Source organism: Bufo gargarizans, chromosome 4, assembly GCF_014858855.1.
Source record: "Bufo gargarizans isolate SCDJY-AF-19 chromosome 4, ASM1485885v1, whole genome shotgun sequence".
NCBI classification, from domain to species: Eukaryota; Metazoa; Chordata; class Amphibia; order Anura; family Bufonidae; genus Bufo; species Bufo gargarizans.
Window position 1 is genome coordinate 231650502 of NC_058083.1, and position 14998 is coordinate 231665499.

A 14998-nucleotide genomic window follows, 5' to 3' on the forward strand; every position below is an offset into this window, starting at 1 on the left:
TTGTGACAAAAAATAAAAACTTCCATGAACTCACTATGCCCATCAGCAAATACCTTAAGGTGTCTACTTTCCGAAATGGGGTCATTTGTGGGGTGTTTCTACTGTCTGGGCATTGTAGAACCTCAGGAAACATGACAGGTGCTCAGAAAGTCAAAGTGCGTAAATTAATTTTTTTTGCACCATAGTTTGTAAACGCTATAACTTTTACCCAAACCAATAAATATACACTTATTGCATTTTTTTAATCAAAGACATGTAGAACAATAAATTTAGTGAAAAATGTATATATGGATGTTGTTTAAAAAAAAAAAAATCACCAAATGAAAGATCTATTAGTGAGAAGAAAAGGAGGTAAAATTAATTTGGGTGGTAAGTTTTATGACCGAGCAATAAACCGTGAAAGTAGTGTAGTGCAGAAGTGTAAAAAGTGGCCTGGTCATTAAGGGGGTTTAAGCTAGGGGGGGTGAGGTGGTTAAACAGAAGAAAATACGCCTTCTGGAGTGGCCCAGTCAGAATCCTGACCTCAACCCGATTGAGATGCTGTGGCATGAACTCAAGAAAGCGATTCACACCAGACATCCCAAGAATATTGCTGAACTGTAACAGTTCTGTAAAGAGGAATGGTCAAGAATTACTCCTGACCGCTGTGCACGTCTGATCTGCAACTACAGGAAACGTTTGGTTGAAGTTATTGCTGCCAAAGGAGGTTCAACCAGTTATTAAATCCAAGGGTTCACATACTTTTTCCACCTGCACTGTGAATGTTTACATGGTGTGTTCAATAAAAACATGGTCATATTTAGGACCTAACCTGGGTAAGGTATTTTAACAACTGTATTAACTAATGCCTAACTAGGCAGTAAGACCTATCTTGACCCAGATATAGTTTAAAACTTCACTTTAATTACTATATGTACTAAAACCTAAATGTCAGTAGATAGGAATTGCTTATCTTTATTAATTATTCCTACAAACCAAAAATCCTAAAATTAAAATTACAGTCCCCACTTCAGCAGGAATTTAGGATAATAGACGGTGAGAAGGGCACGGGAGAGTGCACTAACTCCCACCTTCTCACTGAGAAACCAAGATTCTACAGTGTCGCCGTTTGTAGGGCTATTTCTAGCTCTATACTGCTGTCAGTTTGGCAGTGTAAAGCAGAGGGGACCAATAAAGCGTCACCCCACTGTCAAGGGAAAGCAAGTTGCTCCCATACACACAGCATGTCAGCTGGAAGCTAAAGGGCTAGAAGCACCACAAACTATTGGCAGACACTGATAAATAAGTTGTATGACGTAACTGATTGATTGATCACAGTACTGAAATCTAGTCCGAGCGGACTAACCACAGCTTATTCACTGTGAAGGAGGAGACTGCTCATTAAAAACCACAACTGCCCCCTGACATGTTTCGCCAGAATTCTGGCTTCTTCAGGGGAAATGGGCAGCAATGATTCACCCTATTAACCTAATAACAGTGTTATGTCCACGGCATCCCCCCCTATTAAAACGGTGCTTACCGTTTGTTCCTTGCTAGCATTGTTGTGGAGAAAAACACTTTTAATCCGCATGCAAATGAGTCTGTGAAGGTGCCCAGGGGCGGCCTTACAACGGCCGGTGCCCAGGCCCCTGGGTCATTTTCATACGAAGGCACTCCCCCTCCGCCGCGTCTGCCCACCCTTAGTCTCTGTTCTAACCTCCCTCCTCCCGTCCGTAATTCCGCGCATGCGCCGATGAACTCAATATCGGCTTGTGCGCATTGAATGGGCACTTTTGGGTCGGGGCATCGCAGTTTAGTGTGCGCATGTGCGGGATTACGGACGGGAGGAGGGAGGTTAGAACAGAGACTAAGGACGGGCAGACGCGGCGGAGGGTAGTGCCCCGTTGTAACGCCGCCCCTGGGCACCTTCACAGACTCATTTGCATGCGGATTAAAAGTGTTTTTCTCCACAACAATACTAGCAAGAAACAAACGGTAAGCACCGTTTAATAGGGGGGGGGGGGGGTGCCGTGGACATAACACTGTTATTAGGTTAATAGGGTGAATCTGCGTGAAAGACTTCCTTTAATTCTTTGTGTGTTATTAGTTTAAGCAGACTGTGATTGTCTATTGTTGTGACTTAGATGAAGATCAGATCACATTTTATGACCAATTTGTGCAGAAATCCAACGACAAACCCATGGTGCCCAGTTGCTGGCATCTTTGGCAGGCCAAGACCTTTGCAGCGCTCTGTTGCCATGTTTCAACAGGTACATACCTTGTCCCGATCGTGAAATGTCTCTCGCGTTTGAGAGTCTTGTTATGTAATGGACAAACCTGGTTGCGCATGCAATTAGGGGTGACATGGTGTCATGACACCTTTAAATGCATGTGCAAGTATTGATGCTTATGTTTCTTACCTGATAACAGATGCTTTTGCAATCTGGGTTATTGCTGGTAACAGATGCCTTGTGCGATCTGGACTTGAAGGAATATCTTCTTCTTGATTGGAGAATGGTTCAACTGTTTGCACGTGAGTACCTATAAAAGAAAAGATTGGACAGTTATTTTATTCAGTTGGTGAGCAGCAGATAAGAAACCCCTTCCCCCCTATTCCCCTTTTTTAATTTTATGTCACAGTGTTAGCTTTGGGGTAATAGTCACTCTTTGAGTGGACTAGGTGGATTTAATTAATTTATGATGATTAATTGGTTATCAGATTCAATTCAGTATATTTATTTATTTAAGTAATGTAAGAAACACCGTGGCCAATTTTATCCAACAAATAAAAGAAAGTAAAATAAAATAAAGATGATTAATACTATTCTGAGTGTTGTATTTATTTAAAGTAGGTTGATAGTTTGGTAAAATGGAGTTTATGACACCATGTTGTTTGGGAATAAACGGTCAGGTGATGTTTGATAGCAGTGTTTTTGCCCATTTTAGGCTTTCCCCCCTACACAGCAGTTATGGCACAACTCAAGACGCTTAGTTAGTTAGTCAGGCAGGTAGAGGGTACCATGTCTCCAAGCCCACGTGTCACAGGCAAGCCATGACCACAGGTGTGAAGGCTGATTCATTGGCCTGTATTTGTGGGAGGGGCGCCGGCAGCTCACTTATACCCAGCTAAGGGCTCTTTCACACTTGCGTTCTTTTCGTCCGGCATTGAGTTCCGTCGTCGGGGCTCTACGCCGGAAAAATCCTGATCAGTTTTATCCTAATGCATTCTGAATGGAGAGAAATCCGTTCAGGATGCATCAGGATGTCTTCAGTTCAGGACCGGAATGTTTTTTGGCCGGAGAAAATACCGCAGCATGCTGCGCTTTTTGCTCCGGCCAAAAATCCTGAACACTTGCCGCAAGGCCGGATGCGGAATTAATGTCCATTGAAAGGCATTAAGCTAAACGTCATTTCAGCGCATTGCCTGATCCGACATTTAGCTTTTTCTGAATGGTTACCATGGCTGCCGGGATGCTACAGTCCTGGCAGCCATGGTAAAGTGTAGTGGGGAGCGGGGGAGCAGTATACTTACCGTCCGTGCGGCTCCCGGGGCGCTCCAGAGTGACGTCAGGGCGCCCCACGCTCATGGATGACGTGATCACATGGCACGTCATCCATGCGCATGGGGTGCTCTGACGTCATTCTGGAGCGCCCCGGGAGCCGCACGGACGGCACAACTCAAGCCGCTTAGTTAGTTAGTCAGGCAGGTAGAGGGTACCATGGACTTAGGTTATTTTCATGCCTCCAAGCCCACGCGTCACAGGCAAGCCATGACCACAAATAATTTATCTGGTCCTGAATGCAATTCCATGAGAGAATATGTTAAGGAAAGTCTGATTAAAGGACACATACGACCCTCTGTGTCTCCTTTGGGGGCAGGGTTCTTTTTTGTCAAAAATAGGACGGAGGCCTTAGACCCTGTATCGGGAATTGAACAAGATCACCATTAAGAATCAATATTCCCTTCCTTTAATCCCAGATCTGTTCAATCAGGTTCTGGGGGCTTCATAGTTTTCCAAACTCAATTTGAGAGGAGCATACAATTTAGTTCGAATTAAAGAAGGGGACAAATAGAAAACTGCTTTTAACACTCCGGAAGGACATTTTGAATATTTGGTCATGCCTTTTGGGCTTAGTAATGCTCCTGCAGTTTTTCAGGGAATTTATTGGCAAATTTATGATTGTGTTTCTTGATTATATTTAGATTTTTTCTTCGAGTTGGGATTCTCATGTTATGCATATCAGACAAGTACTTGACATTCTAAGAAAAAAATAACTATCTGCTAAGTTAGAAAAATGCATTTTTGGGGTATAAGAAATTTTGTATCTTGGCTATGTCCTCACTCCACATGCATTTAAAATGGATCCTGGTAAGGTACAAGCTATTTTAGACTGGGTGAGACAGTCATCCCTAAATGCCTTACAGCGCTTTTTGGGGTTCTCCAATTATTACCATAAGTTTATCAAAAATTTTTGGGTAATTGCTAAACCCTTGACCTACCTTACTAAGAAGGGGGCGGATCTTGTTAACTGGCCTTTGGAGGCCATTGAAGCCTTCAAAACCCTTTGAAAGATCTATTAGGAACACCCAGTCTTGATTCAGCTGGATCAAGAGAAACCTTTTTATAGTGGAGGTGGATGCTTCTGAGGATGGGGTGGGGGCTGTTCTTTCCCAGGGAACCTCTAACCTCACTAATTTAAAGGATAACTGTCACACTTAGACCCTAATTTCAATTTTCATATATGCAGTTACTAATAACATGATATTCCAGAATCAGTTACTATTAGACTGACTTACCCCATATTTAACAAGATTCAGCCCTTAGCAACCAGTCTGCATAAAACTGCAATTTCACTATTCAGTTAAGATGACCACCACTGCCCTCACCCTGAGGCTAATCTCGCCTGCCCTCACTAGCCAGTAACAATAGCCCCCCAAAAGTGTCAATAACCAGAGCCCTCCCACTAAAGGGTTAATCTCCTGCAGCACAAAGGGGTCCTCTCACCACATGTTGCTTTCATTTATACACTGAGCAGACGGCAGATCTCCCTTCCCTGCTCTGCACTGCTTCGGCTCTGCATTGTCGGCTCTGCATTGTCCAAGTCTGCTGTCTGCTTTACTTACAGTCCTCCGTCCTTCAACATATAGACGGACCATGCCTAGCAACCTGATTTTAAGCACAGGTAAAAGCAGGCAGAACAGGGAACAAAACTGTGGAATTAAGGGGTAATTGAATACACAGTGAAAAGTTGAAATAGGGCCACCAAGGTGATATTAATCACCACAATCCAATACTCAAAAAAAAAAAATATGACAGTTATACTTTAAGACCTTGTGCGTTTTTCTCATGGAAGTTCTCTCCCACTGAGAGTAACTATGATATTGGTAATCGGAAATTGTTAGCCATCAAATGGGCTTTTGTGGAGTGGAGACATTTTTTTAGAGGGGGCCAAACATTGTATCACTGTTGTCACTGACCATAAAAATGTACTGTTTCTTGAGTCTGTTAAAAGGCTGAATCCTCGTCAAGCTAGATGGGCATTATTCTTCACGCGTTTTAACCTCTCTATTACTTTTAGGCCAGGAAGTAAGAATGTGAAGGCTGATGCCTTGTCTCGAAGATTTTGTGCATTTCAACCCACTGACATTCCTCCTGAACCCATCTTACCAGCTAACATCATTGTGGCAGCATTATCCGCGGATCTTGCATCTCATATTAAGGCAGAGCAACATCTACCTCTGGCACAGGCACCTACAGATAAGTTTTTTGTTCCTGGGCATTTCCATCTCTGGCTGCTTGGTGAGTGTCATGATTCTGTATTTTGTGGGCATCTCGGTGTTGAGGGCATCAGATAACTCGTGTCCAGGTCTTATTGGTGGCCCACGTTATCTAGGGATGTCAGGTCTTATGTCTCTGCTTGAGAGGTATGTGCCAAGTCCAAGACTCCAAGAACACATCCTGCTGGTGAGTTACGACCACTACCCATTCCTAGTAAACCCTGGTCACACATTTCTATGGATTTCATTACTGACTTGCCACCCTCTGAGAGTAAGTCAGTGGTTTGAGTAGTGGTCGATAGATTCAGTAAAATGGTATACTTCGTACCTCTAGCCAAGCTCCCGAATGCCAAGACTCTGGCTTCTGTGTTTATGGAACAAGTGGAACGATTGCATGGAGTTCCTGAAAACATTGTGTCTGACAGGGGTGTCCAGTTTGTCTCCAAATTTTGGAAAGTTTTTTCTCAGAGAGCTGAGATATCTTTGTCCTTTTCATCAGCTTTTTATCCTGAGACCAATGGACAAACTGAACGGCTTAATCAGGCTGTTGAACAATTTCTAAGATCTTACATCTCTGATAACCAGCAGTTATGGGTAAAATACCTCCCTTTGGCAGAGTTCGTCATTAATAACCGTGTGAACTCTTCCACTGGGGTGTCTCTGTTTTTCTGAAAGTTTGGTTTCCACCCTCAATTTAATTATGGTTCATCTGTTCCTTCACCTAACCCTGAAGCTGATAAGGTAACGTTAGAACTGTGCACAGTCTGGGCTCGGGTTCAACTGAACCTGGAAAAAGCTCAGGAGGATCAGAGAATTAAGGCTAATAGGAAACATTGCAGAGAGGTGGACTTTCAGGTCGGAGAAAAGGTTTGGCTGTCCACAAAAAATTTGTTGCTAAAGGTGTCGTCCAGGAAGTTTGCACCACATTTTATTGGTCCATATGAGATCCTCAATGTTATTAATCCCGTATCTTTTAGGTTGAAGCTGCCAGATTCGTTCCATATTCACAATGTATTTCACAAATCATTGCTTAAGAAATATTTTTTGCCCGTAATTCCATCACAGGCAGCCCCTCCCCTGGCACAGGTTAATGATCAAAATTAATTATTCATTTCTAAAATCATTGACGTAAGGAGAGTTCGAAACTCATTCCAATACCTGGTTCATTGGAAGGGTTATGGACTTGAGGAAAGGTCCTGAGTACCAGTGAATAGAATTCATGCGACTAGGTTGATTAAAATGTTTCATCATGATCATCTTGACAAACCATCTCCAGTGGCTTTGGGTCCAGTGGCCCCTCGTAAAAGGGGATACTGTCATGAGGCGCCAGCATCACGTTCTCCCTCATCAGTGCCGCCGGTGCCCTGCGGCTAGCATGGAGCGAGGACGTGCTGGTGCGTCCTTGTCTCCACAGCAATGGGGGGCGGGGAGGACCCGGCCGCACTCACCCGCTTAGCGCGGTCGGCATCCTCCACTCCCATGGCAACTGTAAGGAGTCCGAGAGCCGAGCTGAGCACTCGGCGTTCGGCTGGTTGCAGGGGAATGAGTCATGTGGCGCTGGCCACGTCACATGACTCCTCTTTCCCTCTATATATACAGGCAACCTGCTGTGATTATGTGGCTAGAGGTATATTAGATGGTCATTGGATATCAATTTTACTGCAGGCCAGTACATATACATGTCAAATACATATGTTTAAAAGAACTAAAAATATAAAATTGGATTAAAAACATGGCTAACGAAATCCCGCCTCTTAAAAAAAATATATGATAATAGCTGAAATTCGATAACACATAATCGTCACAGGTGGGGAATTCCTCTGTGGCCCCAAACATTAGGCATTCACCGGACAGAAAAGGCCTTATTTGCTGTTGTATTTACATAATACAGGGACAATTATGCCAGCACCCTCAACAGCAGAATGCAGCATCTCTCACAGCAAGTCCTGGAAATGCTGTATTCTGACAGCCCTCTGTGATGCTGGTTACTTGTCTGCCATTTTGTGTTTGTACCGGGGGTCTAAGTATGTTGCCACCCAGTACTGGACCTTGACCTTTATGCATTTTATATGGGGGTCCCCCTTCAAACACTGGAGCATGAAGGCCCCCAGTTCACTAAATTGGAAGCGGTGGAGAGGCCTGGCTCCCGCTCATTGCCCAGGAGTATATCGTCCTCGGTATCCTCCATGAACAACAAAAGGGATCCCAGAAAAGTTTAAAGCCTGCTCTTCTTGCTCCTCATCCCCCTCCTCCCCCCAGGAACCATCCTCCTCTGACTTCTGCTGACTTGTCTCAGATGAAGTAGACCCCCTGGGAATTCATTCAGCATTGTGACTGCCTCAACATCCTGCTCCTGCTCCTCAGCAGCTTGATCAATGACACAACACAATGCACACTCCAGAAAGAAGGTGTAAGGTACGATGTCACTGATGGCACCCTGGCTGCAACTGGTCAGTTTGGTGATCTCATCAAATGGGCACAGAAGTCTGCATGCGTCGCGCATGAGCAGTCACTGGCACTTTGAAAAAAAAACAAGCTCCCCAGAACCTGTCCTGCCGCAGAGTTCGTATAGGTAGTCGTTAATGGCACGTTTCTGCTGGAGAAGCCTATCAAGCATATACAAGGTGGAGTTCCAAACGTCTGATGGGCAAGTGGTGTCGCCGCTGAACGTCAGCAAGGCGAGCCATGGCCATGTAAGATCTTCTAAAATGGACAGAGATTTTCCTGGCCTGCCGCAAGAAGTCCTGGACCCCGGGGTATTTGGCAACGAATCGCTGCACGACTAAGTTCAGGACATGTGCCATGCACGACACATGTCATTTTGTCTTGTTTCAGCGCGATCGGCAGATTGGCACCATTGTCGCACACCACTTTGCCAACTCTCAAATTGAGCGGGGTTAGCCACTGATTGGCCTGGGACTGCAGAGCTGAAAGGAGTTCAGGACCGGTGTGGCTCTTGGCTTCTAGGCACAACAGCCACAGCACAGCATGGCAACGTCTCACCTAGCACCTCGAAAAGGTTCTGGGGAGCTGGGGGGGCAGCGGAAGAGGCGTTATCAGTGGTAAAGGAGGAGTTTGCTGAGGAGGACGGAGGATGGAGTAGGAGGAGGAGACGAAGAGGCAGACCTGCATTCAATCCGTGGCGGTAACACCAAATCTACACAGGTGCCATGGGTCGCATGCTTGACAGCCGTCAGACGGTTCGCCCAATGGGCATTAAAAGTTATGTACCGTACCTTCTCTGCCCGTGTTTGCTAGAACACGTGTCTGTGATCAGATGTATCTTGGCACCGACATGGCCATATAGCTGAGGGATGCCCTTCTGGGAGAAATATTTCCTTTTGGGGACCTTCCATTGAGGTTTGCCAATGGCCACAAATTTTCTAAAGGCCTCCGAGTCCACCAATTTATATGGCAGTAGTTGGCGGGCTAGCAGTTCCGACAAGCTGTCGGTCAGCCATTGGGCAAGAGGGTTATCCGACGTCATCAACTTTTTACTTTCGAACATTTTTAGCCACGGAAGCCTGCCTTTTGCCAGATGAACGCGACGACGGCGCGGTGGAAGGTGGAGTGGAGGACAAATGGGAGGAGAGAGGAGAAGGAGAAGAGGCAGAACGTGGAGCGCCGGGAGTGTGGCTGTGTGGGTTCTGACGGTGTTGCTCCCACTGGGCTCGGTGATGGGAGGCCAGGTGCCTTCTTAAGGCGGTTATCCCTAGGTCAGTGTTGGGCTTACCGCGACTTGTGCGTTGACAGCACAGGCAGCAGATGGCAACACTATTGTCAGCAGCTGATATGTTAAAAAAAGCCCACACTGCGGAGCCATGTGCCGGTGTCCTGGGAGTGCCAGATGTGACCGTGCATGGTGGATAGCTCGCTCCAGGTACATTTTCAATCTGCTTTTTGCCTTCTGTCCACTGTTCTGCCTGCTTCTCCTTCCTATCTGCTTCTCTGTCTCAACCTCTGAGCTCCCCTCCTTTTCCTCTATTGTGAGCACCCACGTGACGTCTATCGACACGTCATCATCGTCACCTTCACCACCACTGACATTATAGATCTCGGAATAGGCAACAACAGCAGGGATCACCCTCCTTGGGCTGATCTGGGTACTGTCATCAGACCACTGGGTGGTGGCTGTTGTGAGCTACTCAACCAACTCTGGTGCGTTCTTTGACGTAATTGCACGCACCTTCTCCAACTTCCCATTTAGGCTCCGGCCTGGTGCACCTACCCGACCACTACCACCCCTGTGGAATGACCTGCCTTTTCCTCTGCCTGTCATTTTCAAAATGACCCTGTGACAAAGTCCCTATAGAAGAGAAGTATTTGTGGAAGCAGGTATATCGCAGGCCTCAGTCAATATTTGGTGGAAGTCGATATATCAATCCCCTTTATCAGTAGTTGGCGGAAACAGGCATATAGAACCCAATAATAAGTATTTGCTGGAAGCCGGCAAATCAAACCCCTTAATCAATATTTGGTGGAAGCTGGTGTATAGCAGGCCTCAATCAATATTTGGCTGAAGTGAGTACATTAATCCCCTGTATCAGTATTTTGTGGAAACAGATATATAGAACCCAATAATGCGTATTTCCTAGAAGCCGGTAAATAAAACCCCTTAATCAATATTTGGAGGAAGCTGGTGTATCGCAGGCCTCAATATATATTTGGTGGAAGCTGGTATATCAATACCCTGTATCAGTATTTTGTGGAAACAGGTATATAGAACCCAATAATGAGTATTTGCTGGAACCCGGAAAATCAAACCCCTTAATCAATATTTGGCGGAAGCTGGTGTATCGCAGGCCTCAATCAAGATTTGGTGGAAGCTGGTATATCAATATCCTGTATCAGTATGTTGTGACAACTGGTATATAGAACCCAATAATGAGTATTTGCTGGAAGTCGACAAATCAAACCCTTTAATCAATATTTGGTGGATGCTGGTGTATCGCAGGCATCAATCAATATTTACATAGAACCAGACAGAAAAAAGTCCTCACTTATAATGCCATAATTAGGGGCAAACAAGAAAAGCAACTATAAAAACCTAAAGTGTTGTACAGCAAACAACAAATGAATGCCCAATGTAAAAAATATATGTTTTTTATTCCATCATAATAGACAATACATGATTCTTAGAATATTAGGGATAACAAAAAAGAGGTTTTGAGGAGTCAGCAGAAAACCCCCCGAATGCTGCAGTCCCCCGGCCGGTATCTCTATAACCCACCGAAAGATGGAACACATGTCAGGTGTATATAAAATATGTAATATGGTGATTCACAGAAAAAAGATGGCTATATCATACACAAACCCCTGAAAAATAATTCTAACTGTGATCATCACCTATATACATATCCACAAGATGAGACTCAAACGCTGTGTCTTAATATACAAATAAGAGCATAGGCAAAATATAATGCCCCTATGGGATACAAAACAAGTAGATAAATGAGACCCCATACACCAGACCCTTATGAGAGCTGTGAGCAGAAACTCGTCTGTGGATAGCTTGATGAAAAGTCATAACATGCCATGAGACATGATGGAGGGCAGAGACAACAGGCACGAGATAGGCAAAGGACCCTGATGCGCGTTTCGCCTCAGCTTTGTCAGGAGGTAATATAAGTATGGCCATAGACTCCTATTTATATCCCCCATGTGGCTTCAGGGCATAATATAATTAAATGTAACAGCTGGTACTTACTATCGAGCGCTCCTGCTTGATGATGCACACCGAGTCAGCCATGGCGGCGCCGCATTCATCAGGAGGAGGGGTGGAACGCAAGCCATGCGTTCCAGCCCGCCTCCCAAGGAAACGTAGCGGCGTCCCCACGTGACCCGGCGCACATCGCTGTATCAGCCAATCGGAGCAAGAGGAGATCGGAACTAGAACAGTATTAGAGCCGCATCCAATATGCTAAACACTATTATACATATCAAAAAGCCCAGTATGTGAAGGCCGCATAGGGGATATCATAAACAAGGAGCAATGGTAAAAAGCTGAATACATTTGAATACATATATATTACATTAGCAAGATACATCGCTGTATCAGCCAATCGGAGCAAGAGGAGATCGGAACTAGAACAGTATTAGAGCCGCATCCAATATGCTAAACACTATTATACATATCAAAAAGCCCAGTATGTGAAGGCCGCATAGGGGATATCATAAACAAGGAGCAATGGTAAAAAGCTGAATACATTTGAATACATATATATTACATTAGCAAGAAGGTTTAGCAGTGAGTATGGGGCTTGGACACATTAAGGCACATTCCAAATAAACATCATTTCAAAAGGACATATACATCATCCCCATAAATCATATTGTCACGTGGTGGGGCACAGCACATACCGCACATCATACAATACACTGACATCTGCAACATCACCACCACAGCACGATTACACATACTGCAGATCAATAATATGAAAATCACATAATAGTGCATGTCACACACGCGTGCACCACCACATGACAACGCAATCAAAATACACATCACAGATAGACATCCTATATTATAGAAGGAGTACTCTTTTATAGCACACCACAGCATAAACATATCTCGCAATAGGATCATCATGCATACAGAACAAATATCAAACATGATCACATAAATTATCCTACACACTCAATATCACATATGCAGACTACACAACATGATTGCCAACACATTATAAAAAATCAATACAGTGTACAATTGATATTGTATAATCCTATAATCATCATGATCCCTAATAGTGTCCCACAGATATAAATAAGCTTAATAGTACTATCAAAATAATCATAAACCATCATTAAATGGCAGCACGTATACCCACATTATCGAAAGTGACAATAGCCATAAACCATTATTGATAGCAGAATGTGTACCTGCATTATCAAGGGTGACACAACATAATCAGGAACACCACCGCTTATTGAGTGCTCAATAAATACAAAAAATACAAAAAAATTCATTATGATAATTGACAAACCGTGATTAAATATTCAACTAATATGACCGAGGTATCCAAGCCTCCATATAATAGGTCAAACCAGCTGTATAGTGACTACAAAGACATAGACATCCAATTCACCATCATAACATTACACCAAAAATACATAAGTGTCATTCAGCATATATGATACAGATCCCACATGCAGAAGTCCATCCCGGTATTAGCTGAGGTGGTCCATCTTCCATACTTGTGATATGTCTCGGAGTCGTATCCAACCCCTCACTCACAGCTTGTATAGATACCATCCCCCTCCTTAAAGCACTTCAGATATCGCTTTACATGACCGCACGGAAAATTAGATAAATAGAAAAACAGTTCAAATCACTGAAAAGATTCAGTACATGTGCTAACCTAAATAAAGGATTTGAAACTCAAGGCCTCATTCAATCCATGAGGAGTCACAGTATTGAGCAAAACCATCCATTTTGTTTCATTTTGGAGGAGACACCGTTTGATGTTGCCCCCCTAATTCCCAAACGTACCCGGTCTATCCCTTTAATAGAGATACCCCTAGGATTGCAGTTATAGGCTTCCCTAAAGTGTTTGGCCACTGGTTTTAGTTTTCTGAGTTTATCGGGTTCACCCATCTCGGCAGCCGCCTTCATGTCCCGAATATGCTCTAAAATTCTCGTCTTGAGTGCCCTCGTAGTCATCCCGATGTAAATATTAGCGAATTCTAGAAGTGCCGATATTCAAGAGTAAAATTCGCTATTCGAATAAATGTGCTCAACACTAGTAATCGCACGCACCTTCTCCAACTTCCCACTTAGGCTCCAGCCTGGTGGCACTGCCTAACCACTACAACCCCTGTGGGAATGGCCTGCCTGTCCTTTTCAAAATGACCCTGTGACAAAGTCACTATAGAAAAGCAATAATTGTGGAAGTAGGTATATCGCAGGCCTCAATCAATATTTGGTGGAAGCTGGTATCTCAATCCCCTCTATCAGTATTTTGTAGAAACAGGCATATAGAACCCAATAATGAGTATTTGCTGGAAGCTGGTATAGCACACCCCTTAATAAATATTTAGTGGAAGCCGGTGTATTGCAAGCCTCAATCAATAGTTGGTGGGAGCCGGTATATCAATACCCTGTATCAGTATTTTGTGGAAACAGGTATATAGAACCAAATAATGAGTATTTCCTGGAAGCAGGCAAATTAAACCCTTTAATCAATATTGGGTGGAAGCTAGTGTATCGCAGGCCTCAATCTATATTTGGTGAAGCTGGTGTATCATACCCCTTAATCAATATTTTGTGGAAGCCGGTGTTTCACACACCTCAATAAGTATTTTGTGGAAGCAGGCATATCGCACCCCTTAATCAGTTTTTTGGGGGGCAACAGGTATATCACACCAGTTACAATTATTTATTCGAATAGCGTTTGTCCCTGTATATAGCTGCGGTATCTCAACAGAACCGCACACAACTGCTGCACAATACAAATGCACTATTATATACTTTCTATCTTAGATTGTATATTATAGGTATATTACACCCCTCAATCATTTTGGGGGGCAACAGGTATATAACACCAGTTGCAATTAGTTATTCCAATAGCGTTTGTCCCTCTATATAGCTGCGGTATCTCAGCAGAACCGCACACAAATGCTGCACAATACAAATTCACTTAATATACTTTCTATGTTAGAAAGTATATTATAAGTATATCACACCCCTCAGTATGTCACACCTATCGATAGCACACCTATACCAGTCCTTAAAAGGAATTTTGTTGCCCTATTAGCTAGCGTTTGGTGTCCCTAACAGTCTGTCCCTGCTCCACACAGCAACCTCTCCCTACACTTGTAAAAAACAGAATGCAAAATGGCAGCCAGATCGGTTTTATTTATAGGGTAGGGGGTGTGTCCATGTGATGAAATGTCTCAATTTTCTGTCCTATCCCACCTGATGGATGTGTCATGGGTGAAACGCGAACAAGCAAAGTTCCCCCACAATTTCAAGCCTTCACACTGAGATTGGGCCACCAAGTGGGAAGAATATGCCAGTGTTTTGCCGACGGTTCCGCCTGCCTGTTTTTTTAAAAACGGAAACAAATGTTTCTGTTTTATTTAAGTTACACTTCAAAGGAGGAAGGATGTTATTGTATTGACATCCGTTTGCTCCAATTCCATCTGAAATTCGCTGCTGATTTATAGCGATTTGTGACAAATTAATTCGTAATGAATTTAATTTCTTGTCAAACTTTGGCGAAGCTGCCGAATTGAATTTTT

General features: G+C 43.8%; 1 protein-coding gene across 1 annotated transcript in view; it reads right to left on the bottom strand.

Annotated features, from left to right (window-relative positions):
- Positions 1–2427: 2427 nt before the first annotated feature.
- The window catches only part of LOC122935344, a 57714-nt gene continuing 45143 nt past the window's right edge, over positions 2428–14998 (bottom strand). Inside the window, exon 4 of the mRNA XM_044291110.1 lies at positions 2428–2520. Within this exon, the coding sequence (XP_044147045.1) occupies positions 2428–2520 (93 nt within the window). The remainder of the gene's footprint in view (positions 2521–14998) is intronic.